The sequence below is a fragment of the Mus caroli genome, chromosome 1 (genome assembly GCF_900094665.2).
Source record: "Mus caroli chromosome 1, CAROLI_EIJ_v1.1, whole genome shotgun sequence".
Taxonomy (NCBI): Eukaryota; Metazoa; Chordata; class Mammalia; order Rodentia; family Muridae; genus Mus; species Mus caroli.
Window position 1 is genome coordinate 179,452,540 of NC_034570.1, and position 26,496 is coordinate 179,479,035.

Here is a 26,496-nt window from a genome sequence, read left to right on the forward strand (position 1 = left end):
AACAGATGTAAGTTCATTTAAAATCTTTGATTTCATTTTATAAGTATATTAAAATATATATGTATTAAAAAGCTAAAACATATTAAAGCAACAATAGTACAGTTATGTTTAAAATATAACATCTCAAAATGCATAAAATAAGCCCCCTCTCTACTCAGCTCCCTAAGTCTCCCCGACAACCAGTGTGGATTTGGAAATTGTTTTCAGCATGACATGGATCATGGTTCCTAAAGTAATATCTCATGGCTCCTAGGCTCACAGAAGTATCAGATGGTGAAGATCACTACAGACCTGAGCATATCAGCTTGGGTTCCAAAAGCTGAAACAACTGTGGCACATTGCAGAATATCTTACAAAGACAACCAGAGCAGGCACACCAATTAGCAGAGGCAAAGAAATCTGTCTGTCATGGGAAACTTACTTTGGTGTTCTTTAGTTCTTCACCCAGCACTTTCACTTCTTCTGTTAGCCTGGTTTTCTCTTTATTGTAGTCTTCGCTCAGCTGTGTTGTTTTCTGTAGCATATCTCCCAGCTCCCTCTGTAGCTCTGCTTCCTTCCCAGTCACTGTGTTAACCTGGAATGTAATCTTCATTAGCACTTGCTCTGCTCTGTTATGAGTGAATTAACCACTGTTATGGCACACACCGCTTCTTTTATTTGTTTATTTATTTATTTTTATTGGGTTTTCGATTAAAGGCGTGCACCACCATCGCCTATTATGGCACACACAGTTTCATTCATTCATTCATTCATTCATTCATTCATTCATTTATTTGGTTTTGGATTAAAGGCGTGCACCACCGTCACCCAGCCACACACACAGTTTCTTTAAGAAAACAGAACCTGGCTGACCACTCTTCCCCAACTAATCCACTCACCTGTTATACTCAAAATCAACTATGTGCTCCCATTTTTTTTCCTCAGCAAAGGTTTAAGATAGCAGTAAGGAAAGAAGAAAGATAATATTCCTGAGACTTAAAACCATTCATAAAGGTTCTAATTTAATGTTTTAAGAATGTTTTAAGGGATTGCCTTAGCTTTTATTTACCGTCTTAGAATTTTATCAGCTCTTAGATATACTAATCCCACCATTCATGCTAAGGATTAAGGTTATAAACACACAAATCTTCGAAAATACAGTTGTGATAGACTTCATTTTCTAGACATTCCTTTTTAATTATCTGTTGAACAAAACATTTAATTTGAAGGAATCCCTTTCACAGATCAGCCTAATTTTTCTCAACCCCACCCTAGAAGCTAGGAGTGTCCCACTGGTCCTAATTACAGTATCTTCAGGCATTCTTTCTCCTAAAGGTAAGAAGGGCAGAGGATGTCTTCTGACCCTAAGCTGTTACATTCTTGCCACAGTTAGGTTAAGGAGCTGTTTTACTGTGATGAACTTCAACTGTAGATAAGAACCTAGAACTAACTACATCAAACCCAAGATGTGAAAATCACATCAAAAACCTAATCTAATTCACAAAAATGTCCCTTACAAGCACATTAAAGCAATCACTGCTGCCTGAGCTGACTCAATGATCCTGTAGTCAAGACCATATAAACACAAAGTGTCTCCTTCCCTGACCATACTTCCACATGAGAATAAGTAATGGCACTTACTCTTTCAACAAGCGCTACTTTCTCCAACTTTATCAATCCAAGGTCACTTTCTAAACTCCTGTGAGAATTCTGCAGGGCTTCATAGGTGCTCTGCAACGTGTCGTTTTTAGATTGCAGCACTTGGACCTTCTGCTCCAGCGCCATAGTCAGATTTCTCAGCTCTAGTTTCTGCTTCTGCCAGAGTTGCTGCTCTCCTTCCACTTGGGCAAGTTTACACACAAGCTGCTCCTGACCTTTAAGTTGCTCTTTCAGTGTCCTGATCTCTTCCTCTCCCTTCTCTACTTTCTGTTTGCCAGCTTCTACTTCTTGAGTGAGGGCATTTACAGATGACTGAAAAATAATATATTTATTCTTGGCCTCACCAAGGTCCTGTAGCAGCTGAGCCTTCTCAAGTTCAAGAGTTTGTACTTGACTACCCAGATTCTGTTCTTTGGTCTTATAGACTTCTTGGTCATTGCACAAGGAAACCACTGTCTCGTTTAGCTCCTTTAATTGGGTTTGAAGCATCTCCACTGTTATTTTCGCTTCCTCTTTCATCTGTACTTTTTCTTGCTCTTTATCTTTCAGTAGGTTTTCAATAGAAGAATTTATTGTTTCTAAGTCAGATACTCGCTCTTGCTCTTTTTTTAATTCTTTCATGAGATTTTCATTTTCTGACCTTGTACTAATAAGTTCTAACTGCAAGTCTTGGAGGTTTTGGGCCATTCTTTGAATTTCTGATTTTAAAGTCTGTATCTCTGCTTTGGACTTTTCAGCTTGGAAAATCATGTTTTTCTCTGATAGTATCAATTCTTGTTCAAGGTTCTCAACTCGGTCCTTAAGCAAGTCTGCATGGTGCTTACTTTCCTCCAGTTGTTCTAGGATGTTTTGATGCTTCTTTTCATCAGCATCTATGTGAACTTTTAGCTTTCGAATGCTACTTTTCAAATGATGCACTTCTTCCCCTGGTTGGTCTAGACTCTGTTCTTGGGCCTTCAAGGTTTCTTGGTCATTACACAAGGCTGCCACTTCCTCCCTGAGTTCTTTTAACTGTATCTGAAGCATCAGCATTGCAGACTTAGAGTCTTCTTCCATCTGTACTCTTGCTTGCTCCTTCTCTTCCAACAGACTTCTCAAGGAAGAGCACAGTTCATCTAATTCTGACACTCGACTTTGTTTCTCTTGTAGCTGCTTTGCTAGATGTTCTCTTTCAGTCCTAACTGTAACAAGGTCTAATTCAAAAACTCTCAGGCTTTTGGTCATTTCATCCTTTTGTGCCTTAAGGGTCTCCGCCTCTGCTTTCAAATTCTCAGAATCAAGAATTGCCAGCTCTTGGTTTTCTTCTGACCTCTCCAATTCCCGCTCCAGATTCTCCACTTTATCCTTCAATGAGTCACTTTCACGCTGGCTTTCTTTCAGTTTCGCCACAGCACTGAGGTGCTTCTTCTCATCTGCCTCAATTCGGACACTCAGTTTCTCAATGCCTCGTCTCAGCTGATGCACCTCCTCCTGGGCTGAGCTCAGCTGCACTGCAAACTCACCTTTCTCCTTGAGTGCCACCTCCAAGGCCTTAGAGATTGCCCGCTTTTCACACTCTGACTCAGTCAGCTTGATCTGGAAGTTTTGAGACTCCTTGACCAGTGATTCTTTCTCTTTATTCAGTTGTCCAATTTGTATTTCCAGCTCACCAATCGCCAAAGATAATTCTTGTGAGTCATTCTGCAAATTCTGCAGCTGCTCCTGGAGATGAGCTTTGTCTTTTGTTAGCTCACCCACATTAAAGGACAGAGTCTGAATGAGACCTGCTTTGTCCTTGACCTCAGACTCTACTGCCCCAATGTGACGGAGGCTCTCCCTTTGGTGAGACTCCAGCTCTTCTATTTTCTCTTTCATCTTTTTAGACATCTGATCCAGTGCTTCCCTTTCTTTTGACACACTATCTAATTCTTCCCGGAGTCTGTCTCTCTCACTTGTAACTGTAAATAGTTCTTCCTTAAGGTCAGTAATAACCTTTTGCTTACTTTCAGAGTCTCTTTCCAAACAGAGCTTCTCTGCTTGAACCACCTCTAAGTTAGTTTCCACAGATAGGATGTGATGCTCAATATTAGCTTTCTCAGACTGAATTCTGGTCAGTTCTCTTTCCATATCAAGAAACTTCTCCTTATAATTGTCTTCTGTGGTGGTTGCATTATCTTTAGTAGATTTACTTAACAACTCATTTGCTCCCATATCTAAGTTAAAACCAAGATCTTCTTCTGACTTTTCTACTCTCAGACATACCTCCTGGTTACATGGAAGGGATTCCAACTTTTCACTTAAGTCAGCTTTTTCCTTCCTGAGGTCCTTGACTATTTTTTCCAATTGTATGCATGTTGCAATCTTCATCTTTAGCTGTACTTCCTGTAAACTCAGTTTTGAATCTGCCTCCATAATTTCATTTAGCAAACTTTCAACTTTTTTGTCCCAGTCCTCTACTTCAGGAAGTAATCTCAAATTCTCATTTAAGGTGTCTTTCTGTAACTGGAGATTCGGGATAGACTCCTGATCTTCCAGAACATCCATGGGTACCAAAACATTTGAACTAGAAAACAATTCAGAAATGCATTCTGAGCAGTCCTGGGTTTTGACCTCCGCTGGTGCCTCACAATTGGCCTTCAGGGGCTGCTCTTCACAGCCCTCTCCTGTGAGCCTGGGAGTCTCAGTCTCAGTGACCGAAGTTTCCAGACCAAGGTCCTGCTGAATATCGTTATCACAAGTCTGGTCAGTGTCCTGCTTTGGTGTTTTCTCTGTAGTCTCTGAAATATATACTTCTGATTCTTTTATATCATAATTATCGTTTTGGCAACGAACAGCCTATAAACATAATATAAACCAAGAAAGCATTTTATTTTTTTGGAAGAATCAAAATAGAATCAGTGGTTTAACTATTACTTTATAGAAACTGCCCGTATGGGTACTGCTATGTATATCCCTCCAAATAGCATCACTCTCAACACTTCATTCCACCCTGCTCTGTCTTGATAGTCAACATGAACCTTCAGTGGGCTCTACCTATGTGCAAAGCACTGGGTAAGATATTTATCATAAGGATTAATCCTCCAGGACATTCATTTCACTACATCTAATGTGGAAATTGCATCTTTCTTTCACAGCTTTTAACGTTTTAGGAAGCATAAAAGAGTAGTTTTTGTGGTTATCAGGTTATCAGAGAGGTTCACAAACCTCAGATAAGATGGTTGCTGTTTAGATCCTTAGTCCTCATGCTCTAGGTCCTCCTCAGTTACTTACTAAGAAAAGTGCTTATGCGCAGACTGTCTGCCAAAGACCTCATCCTAGTCAGTACTTTCTTGGATAAAGTGCATGTTTTTGTCTCAATTTCATATGAACTAGGGCACTCTCATTATGACTACCCCTACCACCACCTCAAAATGATCTATGACCTTCACCTCACAGAATTCCAAAACTGTACTGCATTAGTATTTAAGCTGGTCAACTAGAAAAGACAAAACCACAAGGAACTAAAGTATAAAATAAATCTCTTTAAGTAACTGATACCATTGCTAATTGCTAACTGCTAAAAATAAATAAATAAATAAAATAACATTTAAATAATTTCTTATATCTAGCTTAATAACTAATACTATAACATTTAAAATAGTCTGAAAGGCATGAAGCTAAGCCTCCCTAACACATCACTCACTGCTCATAAGTTCTTAATATTTAAGTGTACCTTATTAATTTCCAGTATATGTTTAAAGTATATGTGGTGTGTTGAATAGAAATGGTCTCCCCACAGGCTAATATATTTGAATGCTTGGTCATTAGGGAGTGGTGCTATTTAAAAGGGATTAGCTGTAGCCTTGGTAGAGGAAGTATGTCACTGGGGGGGTGGGGGGGTGGGGATGTCAAATGTTCAAGCAAGGCCCAGTATCTCTTTCTCTTCCTGATGCCTGAAGATCTGGATCTAGAACTCTCAGCTACTCTGCAGCACCATCTCTACCTGTGTGCTACCATACTTCCTACCATACTGATAATTCCCTAAACTGATAAACTGTAAGCCAGCCTAACTAAATGCTTTCCTTTGTAAGAGTTGCTGTGGTTACAGTGTCTCTTCACAACAATAAAACAGTGACTAAGACAGTATACATTCTAAAGATTTACAACTTCAGACTTTAAAAACATTTTTGGTGCTTTTCCATAAAATATTTAAAACAAGTCACAATGGACATTTACTCCTCAAATAGTTTCCTCGCTTTTTTGAGTCCGGTTAGCTCTGGGAAGGTTTTGGTTACGTTTTCATTTATTTCTTTAAACCCTAAAAATACTCCAATTTTGATTTCCTATGAATTCAATCCTATAAACATTTACTGAGTTTAACTAGGCATGCACACAGAGGAATGGCATGTATATCCTAGGTACTTACACTTTCCAAGTCAGTGCCAAGCAAAGACCTCGAGCTTAAGTCCAGCTCCTGTAACTGAAGTCGTGCTACCTCAAGTTCAAGGGACAGATTCTTGGTCTGCTGCTTCTCCTCTGCTAACTTGGACTCCATTTCCAAAGTGACACTTGTTAGCTTCTGCTGCCATTGCTCCTTTTCTGACAAATACTGCTTCCTAAGGCAGCTTAGCTCTTTCCTCTCAGAACTCAGTAACTGCTCAAGCTCTTCAAGTTCTTGATTTTTCGTAATCCTTTGGCTCTCAATGTTCTCTTCTAGATTCTTGAGGGACTGCAAGTACACCTGACACAGGATTTCAAGCTCCTCAACGGTCCTCACAGAGGCAGGTGGGACTTCCTTCTCAGTCAGCGTCTCCTCCTCCAGACTGCTGGAAAACACTTCATCAAAGTCACAAGAATTGGCTGAAGCATTCCCTTCTAAACTTAGATGACACGTGTCTCCAGTTTGTTCTAAAACACCTTTGTAAAAGGACCTTTCTCCAAAATTTGTCAGAGACGGGCTGCCTGCCCCACAGAACGACAGTGGCAGACCATGCCCACCCTCAGCTGCAGGCTCCCCCTCCTTTACTACGTCACCCTGCAAGGTTCTCAGACTCATTGACAAGGCAGAATTTTCAGCTTTTAATGTGTCCACGTAGGAACGCAGTGCTGACATCTTAGCGCTCACCTCACAGTGCTGATCATGTAAAATTTTGTGTTCACTTTGTAAACAGGAGAATTTCTCCTGTAATTCAGCAAAGTGCACTCGGACCTCTTTGTTTGACAAGGTCATTTGTTCACAGAAATTGCTACTGTCCAAAGGAGTCAAGAAAATAGATGTGTGGTTTGCTTTATCATGAAATTCAACATCTGAGGTGTCTTTCATCAGCTCATTCTGGGACAGAGCACTCTCGTGGTTTAGCATTTTCATCTCACTCACTAGCTTCTCGACCTCTGCCGTCATCTGACTAGTTGCCGTGATACACTCTGTCCGTGAGTCATTCAGCTCGGACTCTAGCTGTAACTTTTCAACTCTCAATGCGTCACACATTTTCCCTAGCTCATTCAGTTTGTTCACTGCTGTCTGTAGAGAGCACTGTAAGTGTGCATTCTCGTTTTGACTTGCTGACAACTCCTGGAGCACGGACACATACTTTTCTTCTGCTGTGTCACAGTCTGTAAGCCCAGTCCTTGCCTGTGACTGAGGGTCCTGTGAACTCTTGGTTTCTAGCTCCTCTCTAATTGTCTGTAATTCCCGCTGCAGCTTGTTCTTCTCCTCCTCACTTTGGTCAAGCTGTACTTCCAGAATTCTTACCAAAGCTTCTAGATGTACCAACTGAGCCTTAGAACTGTCTAGAGAAACGTCTTTAGTGTCGAGATCCATCTGGCACTGGGAACCACTCTTACCTATCTCACCCTTGGTTGCTTTTACAGAGTTCTCCACTGGCTCTACTGCGAGATGATAACAATCATGCTTGGTCCGCGTTAACTCCATCAGTTGCTCATTCTCAAGTGTTAAGTTGCTAACTTCGTTTTGCTGCTCATTTTGCTCGTTTAAAGTCAAGCATTCTTGCCTTAAGCCATCAGTCTCACTCATGGAACGCTTTTTGGTGTTTGTAATCTCGGATCTCACAGTTTGTTGCTCTATCTCCAACTCTAGCATTAATTTCCTGTTTTGCTCTTCAGCGAAAGCTAATTTTGTTAAGAATTCTTGCTGTTCCTTTGCAAATGTTTCCTTTAACTGCTCCAGTTCATTCTTTCTACTTTCACAAAGAGCAGTGCACTCGCTGAGCATGCATTCTAACTTAGCATTGTTTTCTTGTGCTGTTTTGTAGTTTCCCCTGAGATCTTCCAACACAGCTTCTGTTTCTTCACACCGCTGTAATAATTGAAATCTTTCCTGCTTGTACTGATCACACAGCTCTGCAATGCTTCTCTCTTGTTCTGCTATACAGCTTGTAATCTTCTCATGCTTTTGGAGTAAATTCATTTTCTCCTGCTCTAAGGCCTCATTAACTTCCTTGAGAGCCCCGTTTGCTTGGGTTAGCTCTTCAATGTTTTTTTTACTTAATGAGATGATAGAATTCATTTCCTTCTTCTCTGAGCTCAGAGTGTCAGATAAAAGCTGTAGCTCCTTCAGAGTACCTTCAAGAAGACAGTTATTCTTATTTAACTTTTGAACCTCTCTTTGCTGGGCTTCTAATTTTTCTTTCAAAAGCTGTAACTCTTTTTCCTTACTCTCAAGGGTTGCTAAAGTCTCAGCAACAATATTCTGATGAACTGCAGCATCTTCCTGCAATTTACTAATACATTGATTTGTTTCAGCCACAAAATTCTGATGAATCTGCTCTGCTTTAATGAGGTTTTCTTCCACTTCCCCTTTGATTTGTAGCAACTCTTCACACCGCTTTCGCAAATCTGAATTCATCTGGTTTTGAGACTCCAAGGAACTTTCAAGTGAAGTGACTCTATTTTGTAAGATGGCTACATTTTCTGGACTTCGGCCCCCATCTACAGAGCAGTCACTCCTTTCTGAATTTATGCTTCCTTTTTCCCCCATAAGATTTGCAAAGGAATCACTCACTGCAGGCTGCTGTTCAAAAGCCAAAGAGTTTCTCTGATTATCCTCAGAACTTCTCTGATTATCCTCATTTGTCACCAGAGAAGATCCTCTGGACTTGAGCAAATCCCTCAGTGTCTCATATTCCACACGCAAGTCTTGGTACTGCTGGTCTTTGGTCACTACTTCACTTGACAATAACTGAAGCTTACATTCCAAACTTTCAACTTGCCCAGTGAGCTTATTTGCTTTCAAGCACATATTCTCTATTTCCTTCTGATGCTTCTGGTCCGAGGATTCGGATTTCTGCTGCAGTTCCAAGTAAGCTTGTTTCTGTGTCTTGATCTCTACCATCTTGCTGTCTAACATACTATGAAGGTTTTTAATCTCCACAGTAAAGTTTTCTCTTTCCATCTCCAGTGTTCTTACTCTCTCATTAGAGTCAGGACTTGTTTGTTGTGTCTTGAGGCTGTTCTCTAAGTGGTTGATTTTACCCAATAAGATTTCTTTTTCTGATTCTATCTGACTTATGAGTTTTTCACTATCAATTTTCCAACAAGAAATCTGATTTTTCTCTTCTCTCAATTCTTCACATTCTTTCTTTTTTAATTCCAAAGCACTCAGCAAAGTTTCAAATTCCTTCTCTATCTTATTTAACTTATTATTCAGTTGATCAATGTGGTGTTCCCTTTTCTTCAAGAGATCTTGAGAACAGTTTCGCTGTCTTTCCAGATCAGCTAGGGCAAGTTTCAGCTTCTCTAAAGTTAGTGAGTTTTCTTGCTGATTTAGTTTTTCCTGAAGATCTCGTAACATGATTTCCTGAGAGGTATTCTTAGCTATTTAAACAAACAAATGAACACAAGTTGTCAATGTTTATAACAAATATCTATTTCATAAAAATTTTATACTCTGGCATTAGGGTATAATTCAGTAGGGAAGAATTGGCTAACATGTCTAGTCTATGAATTCTATAAATAAAATATAATTTTAAACTCTAAAAAAAGATAAAAGTATTGAAATTAATAGGCTGTCACATCCTGTAAAACTTGACATTAATGCTGAAGTCCTTGAAAGTAATACACCTAATTTTAATTACCTTAGTTATTATTTTTCTGATATCTCAAGTAGCTTCATAAAAATGATGCATAAAACAACAATAAGGAAATTTAGAGTATTTATTCCCTTTTTTTTTTTTTTTTGGCCCAGTGTTTTGTTTTGTTTTTGTTTTTGTTTGGTCAACGTAGATTTTTTAAAAAGGGAATAATCACCGGGCGGTGGTGGCACATGCCTTTAATCCCAGCACTTGGGAGGTAGAGGCAGGCAGATTTCTGAGTTCGAGGCCAGCCTGGTCTACAAAGTGAGTTCCAGGACAGCCAGAGCTACACAGAGAAACCCTGTCTCGAAAAACAAAAAAAAAAATCTACATTGAGTATTTGTGGGCAAATATGTTATGCACATTCTAACCCCTCCTTAGTAAATGTAGTGAGAGAATGAGATTCAAGAGGAAGCTCCCATCACCACCATATTTCTGTCCTCTGATGACCCGCCCTCCCTAGTTGGAACTCTTTTCACTAAGCAGTGATAAAAAGGTTTAAGGGTAAGGGGACTAATCGAAAGCGTCTACAGTAAATACTGCAAGCTAGTGTGATGCAATGTAATACTAAATGAAAAACCACACTTATTCTCATGCACTAATTTCAGCCCTACCCAATATGACCTAAAGGTTTGTGACCCAGCACCTCTGAGATGCATTATACTACTCTGCATTTGTGGGCCTCACACAATCATACTTTTGATCAAGCCTGAAAAATGACCCATTCTTGTTTTCCTTAGGAAAGCTGAAGACTGGTACTTCTTCCACCTGCTATGGAAAAGGAAAGCAGTCTCAGGGATTCAGTTCTAGCTACTTGGGAAACTGAGGCAGGAAGATTAGTTATGCCCAACCTTTAACAAAGCCCAGTCTAAAATAAAGAGAATAAAAAGAAAAATTTTTTAAAACCCACAGAAGTATCACAAATTCAGGTCAATGGGTTAGAAATAAATTCTTCATGCACTTATCTCAGGTTAGAAAATGTTATATAAAAGATATGCTCCAAATAAATGTGAAAAAATGGACCAATTTACTATATACAACATTATTCTTTGGCTGTAAACCCAGGAAATAAAGTCATTTAGTCAAGTAAGTGTCAAAATACAATGGTTATTAAAGGGTTGGAAAGCATGCATTTAATGTAGGGTTTTTCCATTTCTAAGTGAAATGGTAATGAGTGAACAGCAATCTGTATGCAATGAACACACCTGAGACATAAAGGACTGCACTCTAGGGTAAAAGAGCACGGCCAATACAGTACTGTGTAGGAAATGTTCACCCCTGATGCCAAAAAGAGTAAAAACCATGCACTTTGAGATTCCGTGTGCTCTTATTTATCAACCCCAGGGACGTTGCATGGTAGATAGAAAAGGACACAACATTTTTCTGATAGGCTGTCATCCATCTTTCCTCATGGGAATAAGACATAATAATAGAGTTCTGGACTGCTGAAGTGAGTCACTGGGTAAAGGTGTTTAGTGTCAAGCCTGATGACCTAAATTTGATCTCCAAATATGGTGAAAAGATATGGAGAAAGGAGTTTTCCTAGACACACACACACACACACACACACACACCATGGCACATGTATACACAGACAACTCTAAAGATACTACACTCACCTCTCATTTCTTCTGCAAAATTCTGGCTCTTACTCAAAGACACTTTGACTTTACCAAGTTCTTCCTCCAGGTGGCAGACTTCTCTGGTCCTCTGCTCAGACTGACTCCTAATGAGACTGTTCTCCTTCTTCATTTCCTGAAAACATATTTAGTTTGTTTTAATCTAAACAAATGCTCAAGGGAGTCACAATTTCTGCTTTAATAAAAGTCCTTCACAGATCTGTCTGTATCTCAGTCAGCAATCAACTTTCCTTTCCAATATCTAATTAAAGTATCATGTTATTTGAATCAAATTACATCATAAAAGCAGATACCAAATCTAAGAATTATCTTATACCGTCAGGAAATATGCTTCTTCAAACCTTCTGGTTGTTAAAGAGTTAGCTCAGAAGAAAAAGCCTATGTATAAGATAATTAAAGACAAGAGTTTCAGATTCCTATCAAGCCAGATTAGTTAAAAAAAAAAAACAAAAAAACAAAAAACACTAATGTTCCAAGAACAAATTTTTGCTTCTCACTGCAAAAACAGCAGTATAAGGTTTACTATCACAAGAGTGCCCTGATAGATGAAATTTCCTTCAATGAATGCTTTCACCAGCATAGCTACAGTGGTCACATATGTAATGTATACTGGAATGTATACTATAAAAATGTATATATAAATAAAACAGCATCTCAGCCTTCAGCAGGATCACCTCCATGGTATAAGGTGTGGTCCTAGTCATTCAATACATATCTAACAGAGAAAACTGCTAAAAAGGCACTGAATAATCTATGTGACATCAAAAGCTGGCACATAATTCATCTTGTATAGGGGAGCCTGAGCACTCACAGGTTCATTGGGTCCATGATTAAATATTCATACCCACAGGGATGTGTACAGAAAACACACACACAAACACATACATAAAAGTGCAATTGTGCAATTTCATTCCACTCTGTTAGGAATTCTTGAGCTAAATCACACAAATGTACACACCAAATAAAAACATTATTACTCCTCCTTAACCTAAACCTGATACATTAAAAAAAAACCTATTCCTCCTTAACCTAAAACTGATACATTAAAAAAAAAAAAAACCACTCCAGTCACACTTAAATTTGTTTTCTTTAGGTTTTTCTCTATATTATTATCTTTATTAGTGTGTATATCCATGCATGCATGCACTGGACAGGCAGGGCATGCTTATGGCACTTCGACAAGATAACAACTTGGGGTAGTCAGGTTTTTTTATTCTACCATGTGTGTTGGTTGCAGGTATTGAACTGAGGTGTTTGAGATTGGCACACTAATTTATGTAGACCAAGCTGGCCTCACACTTGATATCTATCTGCTTCTGCCTCCTGAACATTGAGAGTAAAGGCACCCCTTGAAACTTTAATAATATTTTAATAGCTGAAAGGTACATGCACCTATATGATACCCTCCCCTCAAGAACAGGCATTATCTCCACTAACTGGGAGAACTTAAATATATCTCACACCTTATGGAATGAAAGAAATCTGTAAGGCACTTTTTAAATTACATTTCAAAAATACCCTTCTAAGAAGTAGGAAGACATTTTTTGAATCTTAAAGAAACAACTAAGACCCATCCTTCAAAACCTCACTGCACTGTTAGAAAACAGATGGCCCTGGCGATGCTATATTGGAAAGCTGCCTTCAATTATCAGTCTGGTTACTACCAGCAGATGGGTACCCATGTAACAAAGCCAAATTCAAAAAGAGGGAGAATCTGGCTCCTGGAAGTACTTGAAAACTTGCTGGCAGCTGTTGTGTTCATGTATATACATTCATTCCGTCATTAAAATGAGACAGAGGCTATTGACAGTATTACACTCTTGTCTCCTGTGTTCTGATCCTGTCTTGCTTACACTAGGAAACTGACTATGGAATTAAGATATCAATGAGAACTAAAGGACAGCTACAAAAGATCTTAAGACAGAGACATTAACCTGCATACTAGTCAGTAATCAAGCTTGCAAGGAAAAATTCATGAAGGTGAAACAATGAAATTGATTAAAATTAGCATTAATAAACTAAAGAAATGTTATCACTTGTTTGTTCTGTAGACTAAGAATAATCACCCATCTAATGAGATCACAGATGTAAAAGAGAGAACACTTTAAATACTTTGACATGTGTAATGGGGCACTGTTAGAATTTCTTCCCCAAATCTAACAGTTACAAGGTCATCAGAGTTGAATCATGTATTGACTTACTATTTTACAATCAAATCCAATCTGGGCCTTGAAAAGGAAGCTGGGAAGACTGTGCATGATAAATAGAATGCACCTCCACGGGGGGTGGGGGTGGGGCATTGGAGAGAGCAGGTACCACAAAGGAGGAGGGGTGGTTGTTGTATCTGCATGCCTATTTGTCTTTAGGTGTCTTAGTCCATAACTGCAGACATTTAAGAAAACAGCAAGCTCAATGAAAAGATTAGGGTGTCTTTCCCCATTCTGGCATTAGCTTTGTAAATAGTGGTTCCTAACGAAGGAATGTTCAGCCAATCCTGGGACCCAGCAGGCTTATAATGCTATGACTGCAACCAACCCAAGAATTTTAAGAGGCCAGAATTTAGAAAATGAACATCTGAAAATGGATGCACAGGCTGCCATCCATCAGCAATTAGTTTTCCATGAGGCTACAGCCACTTAAGTCTTGATTGGGCAGCTCATTAGCAACAATGAGTTAAGCATACAAGGGTATATTCTCCTAAGCATCTCTTCAGTCCTCACGTGATTTGCAAAATTGGGCAGTACTCGGGAAAACAGCAATCTCTAGACCACAAGCCAGCACTTGAGCTTAGCAAGCAATCCCACCCAGAGCAACTTGGTTTAGGTGCAGCAAGGGAAGCATCACTTCCAGGGCCAGCCGAAACAGTGCGATTCGAGTGCGGATTTCATGATCCCATCCATGAGAACAGCTCAATATGTCCCCTGCTGGGTGAAGGCTATCTATGTGGGAATGGAATGGATACAAAGATGTGCTATCTCCCTTCTCCTCTGTCATTCTTGCCTGCCAGACCACATTCCTTAGAGGACCTAATACAATACAGATCCCCATGCCTAGAAAGGTCCCCAAGCAAGCGTTTCCTCATCCTGCCTGTCAATGATGGCATTTTACTGCCAAACCCCAGTGCAATGGAAGCTGGCTCTCGAAGCCGGGTGAGCAGCTTATCTAATCCCCACATCACTTTGATACTAAATGTTAACTTTACCCTTGATTGGGCTATTAAATCACATTTCCAGCACTGATAATTTCTAATTGCTAGAAGTATATTAGTTTACTAAACACAGTCAAGGAAAATTTCAGTACAACTGCCACTTCATTTCAGCATCCAAAACCTAGAAGCATATTAAACTGTTTGTGCTTACTTTCTAATTAGATACAGAAATATGAAAATTCTCAAATACACTGTCTCCTGGCCATGACCCTTCTGGGCTGACACATAATTGCAAGTAATTTTAATATCAAAAGTCACTGATATTTGTGAAACAAAACTAGCAAGCACATCCTGGACTTCCATGGTTTATTGGACATTTACATGCTGGGCACTGGGCCACATACTTTATATAAAAATAGACTTAATCATGAATAGTCTTGAAAGGAAGGGATATTACTTGCATCTGTATGCAGACTAGGAAGGGCTCACCCCAAGGTAGCACAGTAGATGGTTGACATCCAGATAGTTCCCACTAGAGTCACCAGCACTATAACCCCCAGGCTACATCAGGTTACATCTCACTGACAAATCACTTCTCTGGACCCAACCACAGTTCAAAGTGGGAAGAGCAGGGAAGCCCTTTCAACTCTTACTGTGTCTGTCATCCCTAAAGAATGCTCATGGGCAGACATAAACACGAATTAAGACCAAGACTAAATTTGTATCTTGGCCCTGTGCTGATCACTTCTTACACATGACTATGTTCATTTGAACATGGTAGGCATGTAATGCAGAGCAGCCTGGAATTATAACCCAGACCCTGTGGGGATAAAGCAAGCCTTCAGAAACACCTGCAAGACAATGGCCCTACTATTAAAATGCCCCAGCAAGTCATGTCAAGGGTGTTTAGACTCTGAACCAGATGATAGTTCTACAAACTGTTTGAACGGGCAGCCAGTCAAGTCACAGGAGAGTTCCTGGCTAAAAGGGAAGCTCACAGAGGGAAGAGTTTCATGCCAGTCTGCCTGTGGAAATGTTAGCAGAAGCATCTGTTGGTTGGTCCCCACTGGCCAAAAGGCAAACATTTGTTTTGCTGCAATAAACATGCACTGGAAATGTTTGCAGATGAACTCATCACAGGATTTGACTGAATGTTTTCCACTCGGCGTGCAGGAGTTGAATGCCCCCACCCCATCTCCAGCAGTCTTCCCACTTTGTTGCTGGCTGCTTTAATAACTTCCTCTTTGCTATGACAGGTGTTCACATTTACAGTGAAATACCATGGGAGCAAATACATTTAGACTTTACCACCTAGATAAGGAACTGTCGTTACGGATAAAATTATTTTTCTTTCATCATAAGCAGGCTAAAAAGTGATGACAAAACAGTTCAGTAGTGGGAAAACATTTTCCTGTAATACCTGAGAAGCCACCTCTACTGCTCCTCTGTTCTTTGTTAATTTGTGGCCCTAGTCAAATCCATCCATCAGCTGTTTCTAAATGCTTCTTAATTAAGTCCTTTAAAACAAACTCCAGGGTACCAGAGAAGTTCAGAGAAGGCAAACTGACATGTGTAGGAATAAAATTCTCAGAACACTCCTACAGCTGGCCCTCATCCACTGCCTGGCAGAACAGGTATCTCTCCAGGTAACACTCAACAGGCTGCACACTGGGCCCTAAGATCAATGTTCATTTCTAAAGAATAAATCCAGTTATAATTACATTATTTTATTTTATTTTATTTATTTTTGACAGTGCCAGAGACTGAACTAAGGTCATTTCTTTAAGTCTATGATTTCCATGGGGTTTTTAATACTGTATAATTCCAAATTAATCCTTGAAAAAGGTGTTCACACCTCAGCATTGTGGATATAAGGCAGGCTCCATACTAGTCTGGGACACAGAGCCAGTGTGTGTATCTCAAAACAAAAAGAACACGTGTGCCAGCCAGCACAGGCCTGTGGTGCCAGGCCTGGGAGAGGGGCAGTGGGAACTGGAACTGAAGGCCATGTTCCCTACGTCAGTAGGCTTGAGCTACTCTAGACAACTTAGACTCTGCCAAATGAAGGAAGGAAGGAAGGAATGAGAGAGAGAAGGTAGAGAGGTAAATTAAATAATAATCCACATTAACAGTTTCATTTACTCCCTTTAAATTCCAAACAATTCCCTCCTTTTTTTCATAATTCCACCTCTCAAGTGGTCTAAAATAATCTTTAAAGCAGCAATTCCCAATCTTCCCAATGCTGTGACCCTTTAATATAGTTTCTCATGTTGTGATGGACCCTCAAACATAAAATTACTTTCGTTGATACTTCATAACTGTAATTTTGCTACCCTTATACATCATAATGTAAACACCTGATATGCAGGCTATCTAATATTCGACCCCTGTGAGAGTCGTTCGACCCTGAGGTGGCCTTGACCCACAGATAGTAACTGCTACTTTACAACTTGTGACTGTAGAACTGGTGAGACAGCTCAAAGGGTCAGAGCAGTAGCTGCTGCTCTTGCTGAGGACACAGAGGCTTTCACAACCTCCCCCTCTGGCCTCTCTGGACAGCAAGCATAAATGTGGTGCACAGATAATACATACATATAAATGAAAAATTTCAAAACTTGATTATATGTTTTTTTGTATATTTTTTATTGAATATTTTATTTATTTTCATTTCAAAAGTTATCCCCTTTCCTTGTTTCCGCCCACTCCCCATAAACCCCCTATCCTATCCTCCCTCCCCTTGCTTCTATGAAGGTGTTCCCCCACCCACCCACTCCGGCCTTGGCATTCCCCTACATGAGGGCATCGAGCCTTCACAGGACCAAGGGCCTCCCCTCTCACTGATGCCGACAAGAACATCCTCTGCTACATATGTAGCTGGAGCCATGAGTCCCTCCATGTGTGTACTCTTTGGTTGGTGATTTAGTCCCTGGGAGCTCTGGAGGGTCTGGTTGGATTATATATTCTTAATTCCTCATGCGAAATGCATGAGTAATCATTTCAAAATAAAAAATAGAAAACAAGGACATTAAACATATATAAAACACATTAACATTTGAAAAAGAAAAAAGAAGTATGGTACTAATAAAGTACTGATAAATTAAAATACAGAGTCCCTTTTTGGACCAGGGAGATGACTCAGCACACAATGATGCTATCCTGAGTTTGATCCTGGGAACCCACATAAGGATGAAGAGAGACTACAAGTTGTACTCTGACCTTCATGAGCATGCTGTGACTCACATGCACGTGTGTGCGCGCGCGCGCACACACACACACTGTTTTCCCAAGAAAGACATTCTCTTTTTATCCTGTGTGGGATCTCTTCCTTGACCCTCCTGCTCACATACCTCACTGCTTCTCCTCAGCTCATTTTCTGCGATCTGACTTGCCTGAAGAGCTTGTTCTGCTCTGCTGAACTTGAGCCTAATTTCTTCCAAATTCCTTTCTAACTGCTGCTTCACTGATGTGACCTACAAAAGAGAAAAAATAACCAAGTTCTGAATGCATGTTTTCTGCAAATAATCAACCATTCTTAAAGATTAAGAAAAGCAGAGATGAGAGAGAGACAGACAGACAGACAGACTGAGAGAAAATGGGTGATTATCCCCTCACTATATAGAATGCTGTGGGCTTTGCCTCCATCCTGGGCACACCCTCCTGTGAGTTTCACATCATCTCTATACTACCCGTGGGTGCTGTGTAAGTACTTACTTCATTAAGGGAAATAACAAGAAAAAGTCCATACGTTTTCAGAACATCATAGGCCTAACTGCACAGTACACAAATGAGCCAGAGACACACCCAAATGTTCACACTACAAAAAGAAATTAAACAAACCAAAGAAAACAGAGTATCAGAGACTGAGGATAGGTGTGGCAACCAGAGATGGTAAATGCACAAGTCCAGGCCTCCCAATCCATGAGCAAACAGCAGCCCAAGAGTAGCACTGCAATCAAGGCCTGAGCTGAGAGCCAGGGGCCACATGGCAAAGTGAAGCAAGGGAGGGGGGCACAGGGAACTTCACAGGGACTTAGGGAAGGCACCTGGGTCTGCCACCCAAGCAAGATTTGGCCTAGTGATGGGGCAGTAAGTGACTACACAGAATTGAGCAAAGGAGCTGTGGGGTCTGACTTCCCTGATGATAGTTTTGCTCTGGTTACTGACCGAAAACAGACTGTTAAGAGACAAGCACAGATGGGGATTTGGGAGGCAGACAAGAAGCTAGCATGGCGACTGAAAATGATAACTGGGATAGGGATGCGCAATGGACATGGTTAAAATGGTTTTATTCAACATCATGTATTAACATTGACAAAAAAGTCAAATTTATTCTTAGCTTAGAGAAAGGGCACATGGGAAAGTTTCTGGGTGGATGACAAAATCAGTCCCTGATAAGTAATGGTGACAAGACCACATGCTATAAAATCTGTAGAGCCAGAGGGTGGAGATGACCAGAGTGAAGTCTTCTGGACATAACAGGACATTTGCAGTCATGAGCCTACAGAAGCTGCAGTTGTGTGTTCAAGACCTGCACAAGATCAGCTTAGTTAACACTCCAGCAGGAACTGGGGAGGAGGAGATAGCTACCTCCCATTCCTAACTGAGGAGCAATGGACAACTGATGGCTGCTGAGAGAGGAACAGTTTTCTTTAAGGGTATGGTCACTGCTCCACTGAATGCGCCATCCCCATGAGTACATCAACAGTACAAATTGGACTCAAGAGTTATAAAAAACAAAACAGGATATGGAGTTGGGAGTGTAGCTCTAGAAAGCATTAAAAGGAGAAAGGAGGTAAAATATGATCACAATTTATTGTATGCATCTTCTAATTTTTTAATTAAAAATATTACAAAATAAAATGTACTATCATTCACAAAGGAATATATACATATACATTATAAAACAGACAAACAACAGCATCAACAAAGGTAGATTCAGCAGTTTTGATGAACTAGGTTGAGATGTGAGACAAGAGCTGTGGGAAACCTGGAAGTGTGGGCCTGAGCACTGTGAAGAAGGTAATTCCTGTTTTCAAGGATATAGGGGACTAAAGGAGGTCCTCAACCAGAAAACAACAGCTGAAGTCACATGACCAATTCACACAGGTCGAATGCCATAGACCCAAGACATAGAACAAGAGCCATCATCTCATAGCCAGAACATGCAAAGCCAGAAACCTGGGTGCACCACTCTTATGAGTCTTAAATAAGCCAATTGGTAACTGCCAGAACTTTAACTCTCTGGGGGAAGGAAAGTCTTAGGACAGCTTCCCATTGTTACATAATGACCAGAATATCAAACACCTGCACTGATCTTCAGACCTAAAAACGCAAGCTATCACCCTTTTTCTGAGAAAACTAAACCATAAAAATTGTTTTCTACTTTGAAAGGGAACTAAGCACAGAATATTTAAGGAGACAGAGACCTAGACTGGCTTCCATAATAAGAGTACCAAGAAGCTGATCCCAAGGATGTTGGGAAGAAGACAGTCATTTCAGAGATGGGGGAACAGGAGGAAGGGAAAGATGACTCTCTAAAGACTGACAGACAGGAGCAGGGTCCGGTAGGTTACTGTTCAGTAGGCTGACTACACACAATAGTTATGTTCTGCACAAATGCTGGGAAAAAGGATTTTGAAAGTTTTCACCATAAACAATGACAAATGTTTAAGATAGACATATTAAACCTGAAATATCATATTTTTCAAAAAGTATGTATCAAACGTCACACTTTTTCCTAATTTTCACTTTCAGTTAAAACAAAACCTAAGTCAACTAAAACACAGAGGGAGCACCTGTGCAGGACTGTGTGAACTAAGTTCAGCACCCTACCTTCTCCAGTTCCAGCTGGAGGGCGCTATGCAAATGCTTGACTTGCTGTAACTCCTGGGTAAGTCTGGTTTTCATCTGAGTGTACTCACTGTCCAGAGCTTGGAAAGATTGATGCTGTCGGGACAGCTCCTGAAAAGCAAAACATCACATCCACCAGCCATTAACAAAGGCGATCCCAGGCACAGGTGCAGCACACGCATCCTACCAGGCAATGCTATTTGCAAAGTGCAAGAGACAACAGGGAGCTATGCTGACTATCTACTGAATGCCACATACAGTCAATCACCCATGATGCTGGTTTCTGATAATCAAATCCAGTTCTCCAAGGGAAAAGTCAAAAGTCGACAGATGACCACATGGAAGCCAGTCTATCTCCACCTATTGCCTATCTTAGTTATCTCAGTTTTGAAGGATGAAGGGTAGGAAAGAATAGCTGAGCTGCAATCAACACAACTTAGCCCAGAACACACTAAAAGTTTAGGCTTAGGCACTATGAAGATGGCTCAGTATATAAAAGGTTTGCCATCCATGTATGAACACTGATCCCAAGAACCCCAGAAAGCCCAGGCAGGTGTGCAGCCAGCTGTATTCTCAGCACTCGAGAGGCAGAGAAAGAGGATCCCCAGGGTAAGCTGGTTAGCTATAACAATAGATCAGCCAGCTCTAGGTTCAATTCAGAGACCCTGCCTCCAAAAGTAAAGTGGAGAGCCACTGAAGATGACTTTCTGCATCAACTTCCAACCTCCTCACTCACGCCCATACATGTGCATGTATGTGTATGTACATCTGCACTCACATACTCATATAGACTTGCTTTTAAAACAAAAAACAGCTATAGGATCTGGCATGGTGACACACATATATCTAATCCAGCACTTGGCCAGTGAAAGCTCATGTTCAAAAGGAGAGAGAGAGAGAGAAAGTGAGGGAGAGAAAAAAGGAGAGGGAGAGAGAGAGAGGGCTTAACTAATCAGTTATATACCATTTACAATGATCTTCGTTTGAAAGAACAAGTAAATGTTACTAGTTGATTTTGGCAACCAAGGAATCTTGATTACCATTTATGCTCATACGAAAGCACATGAACAACCCACACTGATAAAATATTCCCACCAGGCCACCATTGATTCAAAGGTGACTGACTACCTGACTACCTCCAACACCTTATTAGGTAATTAACCACCTCACAGCCTTGAAGAACTGAAGAACATAAGACAACCCTAACCGTGAAGCAAGAGCTTAAGGCTGCTCCTTTCCCACTCAGTGTCACATTCCAAGCCCATAAACAAGACTAACTCCAAAAGAGTCCATCCTTGCGAATCAAGAAGTGAATGGTGGAAAAAGTATAAAAACGCAGCTGTGAGGGGAAATGCAGTGGCCTTACGCTCACAAAGCATGCCTGCTCCGGTGTCCCCAGTCACAGTGAGTAGTTCTTCCTTCCTAACTGCAAAGTCAACAGGCTTTTCTCATAAAAAGTCCTCCATGAAGCCAGCCACCTTACCTCTTGAAGCTCCTTTTCTTTCTCCTTAATCCTTTGTTCCAGAGAACGTTTAGCACTCTCTGCGTTCTGTCGGTGACAACCCAACTCCTCAGTCAAAGTTTTCAGCTTTTGTTCCAAGGTAGTACACTGATAACAGATAAAAATGTTCCACACAAAACTAGTTACTCAGAGAATGAAGCCAAATTTTGTCTTTTAAGAAATTTTAGTCCAGGCCAGCATGGTGATCCATACCTTGAAACCCACACAGCACTAGGGAGGCAGAGGGAGGCAGATCTTTGAGTTCAAGGTCAGTAGGGTCTAGATAATGAGTTCTAGGCCAGCAAGGGCTACATACTGAGAACCTGTCTCAAAAAATAAATTGTAATCCCTAAAGTCTGTTTCATGTTTACCATGTTTTGGTCTTTTTATTTCACTCAAAGTCAGGTTCATATTCATTATCCAAATCCTAAGGTTACTATGATTCTATAAACACATATGAAATTTATACGGAGGAAATATCAGCAACGATGTTAGACATCAGCATATCTTTAAAACATTTCACAATGTGTGCATGGGGAAGGCAGACAGCAGTATTAGAACACAGCAACACCACTGCACGGCAAGCAGATCTCGGGGCCTGAGAGCTCAGTACAAGGCTGACAGTCTGACTCTAGTCCCCAGAACCTACATGAAGAGCAGCATGGGATGGTTTGCATCTGTAAATTCAGCATTCCCATGGCAAGATGAGGGATGCATACATGAGAAGTACCCAGAAACTCTTGTTCCAGCTAGGCTGAGGACTTACTCCTGCAAGTTGTCCTCTGACCTCCTTCACATAGAACATCTATAAACAAGCAAGGCAGTGATACTGGCCTAGTAATTTAGGAGCTAAAAAAATAACTAGGGCAAGATCCTTACTGTCCTATGAAAGTCTGTTGCAATCATATTAGAGACAGATAGACAGACAGGTCCTCCCACAACCCCCAAGTCAAGGTCTCACTATGCAGCCCTGGCTGGCTTGGAACTTGCAACATTAACCAAGGTAGCCTCAAAAACTCAGGGATCTGCCAGACTCTATCTTTCTGGTGCTGAGATTAAAGGAATGTACCACCATGCCCAACTCATAATGAATCTCTCTGAAAACTTTAAATATTAAATAAACTGCTTTTTCCCATAATACTCATTATGCCATTACATTTCTAGAGGCTCACAGAACCCCAAAAAATCACAGCTGTTTTCTTATTATGTTCTCACAAGCAACAGAAAGAATATGCTGTTGCTTTCTTACGTATACAGTTATCTGCCAATTTTAAAATTACATGAAAACTTAGGGTATTTTCCTAAAATTAAACAAAACTGTCTTAATCAGCCAAGTGTTGAGATTCATTGCATTCCTTGAACCCACCCCTTTAAGTTCAAATCCTTACAATGGCTGATCCCCAAAATATAACATTCAAGTAGTAATAAGAGAGCTTTACAGGGGCTGGAGAGGTGGCTCAGAGGTTAAGTGTACTAGCTGCTCTTCCAAAGGACTAGAAATTCCCAGCACCCACATACAAGCTCACAACTGTCTGTAACTCCAGTTCCAGGGACTCTGACACCCACACACAGACATGCATCCAAGCAAAACATCAATGCACATAAATAACCGAAAAAACAGAAAGCGTATATTAATGAGAAAGAGTTCTCCACTCTGTGAGATGCATCAATTTAGTAAGCCTCCCCACTAATATTTTTCTCTGAAATTCTACCAATACATACATGTTTGAGTGTATGTGTACATGGATTTACAAATATGTAGAAAAGAGACATGAGCAGGTGCACTGATGTTGACCAGAGTCAACATCAGTGTTCGCCATCTCAATGGTTCTCCATCTTAGTTTTTCAGGCGCAGTCTCTCAATGATACTGGACAAGTTCACCAACTCTGCTGGACAGCCTAGACCGCCAGCAGCAGGGGTCCTTCTGCCTTTGTCTCCACCCTACTTCCCCTCCAGTGGTAGGACTACAGACACATGCAACCATTACCAGCTATGTTGAATTACTATGTGTACCTATGTGATGGGAGAGCTTCTGGGAGGGAGTCAGTTCTCTCCTACCAAGGGCTCCCAGGACTAAACTCAGGCTGTCAGCTTCTGCAGCAACTACTTTGACCCACTGAGTCACATCCCATTTATGCATGCAAGTAATTTAAGCATGAGTGTTGGGGACAGATTAAACTACTGTCCTCAGGCTTGTGTGATAAGCACTTTACTGAGGAAGCCATCTGTTCAGCTACCCAGAGTCTAATTTAACACTATTATGAGTATTATATTGGAAATCTGAGAATTGAAGAAAACACTATGCAATATTTTGCTGGAAGACAAAATGTCAGTTATTAACTAAGCAAAGATGAACAGTACCAAACTGGTCAATGGTGACGAAATGATTTTGGAAATAGCAGAGCTTTAAGATGATAAAAGTGAACTTTACATAGTGGCACATTTCAGCATTCAAGACGGAGACAGGAAATCATCAGTTTGAGGCCAGCCTGAACTACACAAAGGAACAGTTTCTCAACAGAAACCACTGAAAGTTTCATGTGTGTGCATGTGTGTGCTCTATCATGCAGATGAGTTCATGTGTGTGCATATGTGTGCTCTATCATGCAGATGGGTTCCCAGCTTTTTATTTGGGTGCTGGGGCTCCACTCAGGTCCACAGCAAGCACTTTCCCAACTGAACCATTTCCCTAGCCTCAGAAAACATTACATGCTTAAGCCAACAGATCAAATTCACCTTCTGCCTCAGACATTAAGATACCTTCATTGTTACAATAAGCTTTTAAGTTTTTAAATTCCCAAGGAATAGTACTACATGATTTATAAGAAAAAATATAAATTTAACAAATAGTGACTGAGAATCTACTTTGCTCTGCATATGGAAATGGATAAGACAACTCAAAGATCACTGGCCATAAGGACAGACTGGCATTTTGATGATTGACAATCTCACCAAATAAATAAATAAAAATAAATAAATAAAAAGCACCAAAGTAAATGGACCCTTGGTGCCCTCTACTGGTGCTCCCTCAAAGTGCAACACATCCCTAAGGGACTTCAATCCTCTCTTTATAGACAGGGCACATTAAAACAGAACTTTGAAGGTTATTTATACTTCATTCAAAAATATTTTGATTGCCACTGTGGTACCAGTTATGCACAGTCCATGTGGAAGTAACTGGCCACTAGATGTCATGTATGCTCCATAATACTCTAAGACAGTGGTTCCTTCCTAATGCTGAGACTCTTTAACACAGTTCTCACGTTGTGGTGACCCCCCAACCATAAAGTTCTTCTCATTGCTACTTTATAACTGTAATTTCGCTACTTTTATGAACTATAATGTAAATGTATGCTATACAGGATATCTAATATACAACGCCTTTGAAAGTGTCATCTGCATAAAGTTGATAAACAATGCTCAAAATTGTAAGCTCAAGTCTTGCAACTGTGCAGTTTCTGACCCTGAGCACTCCTCCCTTGCAGCCTCAAAGGGAAGCTTGAAATTGTTAGAAAGACCCACATGACAAGCAAGCACTCAATCACGTGAGAGCACAGAGGTTATTAGCTCCATTTTTTATAAATAAGCAATCCTAATGACACACAACATAATGCAATGTCAGCGAAACATTTAACAAAGTTCTCATGAGGCATAAAAGAAAATGAAACTGAATTTTCAGTTGGTGAGATTTGAAACCGACTCGGGGGGAAAAAAGATATCCAAAAGACACAGAAATAAAACCAAATCGTAAGGACCTGGAGGAATAGTAATGAGATGAAGGCCAGAGTCAAGTTCTAAGCACTGTCCAAGTAAAAACTCTAACAATAATCTGATAAGAGATCTCACCAAAAATGACAGGTAGGACAAAGATCCTTTCTCACCAAAACAAGACTAATGTTAGTTCTTGTTATAGAAGACAGAGATGTAACCTAAAATTAGCTGAGTTGACTATAAACTCAATAATAAGCTGTAATAACAGCAGTTAATATTACAAATTCACAGTGGCCCAGGTATTCTGCCAAAACCTTTACCTCAATCTTTACATCTAAACTTCACTTAAAGATAGACTAGGGATATTCTCACTTATTCTGCACAGCAACAAATTCAAAGTCAGAACATTACTTGGAGATAAACTGTAATAGAAAGAAGGAAGGAGACTAACTAAAGAGTTCACTGGGAGAAAACAAAAACAAGCAAACACAACTCAACCCAGAAATAGCCTTCAGGAATGAAGAGGAGTCAAATCATCTTCAAATAAAGGCGACTAGGGCCTTCTGGCCAGCACACACACCCTGAAACAGTCCAACAGGAAGCACTGTAAGCAGAAGAGTAACACTCACAGAACAAACACATACACTCAGAACCCTGGAAAGGGAGCAAACACAAGAAAGCAACAATAATCTCTGACATTTTTAAACATCTGACAACATGCCAGAAAACATTTGAACTATTATACATGGGGAGGGTAAGAGCAAGGGAGACGAGTGTGACATAACTTGTTAAAGCTGGCAAAATGAACATACCAATCACCTATGAATCCTAGGAAATGTTTATGTAATCTATGGAAAGGTAAGAAACAAAGCAATAAAAAGCAGAAACAGAAAACAAAACAAAAATGGCAGGCTTAAGTCATGACAAATAGTTACATTAAATGTAAATGAGCTAAATTC

At 40.3% G+C, this 26,496-nt stretch overlaps 1 protein-coding gene across 1 annotated transcript in view; it reads right to left on the reverse strand.

Annotated features, from left to right (window-relative positions):
* Cenpf (centromere protein F) overlaps window positions 1-26,496 on the reverse strand; it is a 43,857-nt gene that overhangs the window by 9,012 nt on the left and 8,349 nt on the right. Inside the window, exons 7-13 of the mRNA XM_021160826.2 lie at window positions 21,808-21,933; window positions 20,307-20,435; window positions 17,822-17,944; window positions 11,306-11,441; window positions 6,023-9,429; window positions 1,621-4,452; window positions 422-574 (exon numbers count right to left, since the gene is read on the reverse strand). Coding sequence (XP_021016485.1) covers window positions 422-574; window positions 1,621-4,452; window positions 6,023-9,429; window positions 11,306-11,441; window positions 17,822-17,944; window positions 20,307-20,435; window positions 21,808-21,933 — 6,906 coding nt within the window. The remainder of the gene's footprint in view (window positions 1-421; window positions 575-1,620; window positions 4,453-6,022; window positions 9,430-11,305; window positions 11,442-17,821; window positions 17,945-20,306; window positions 20,436-21,807; window positions 21,934-26,496) is intronic.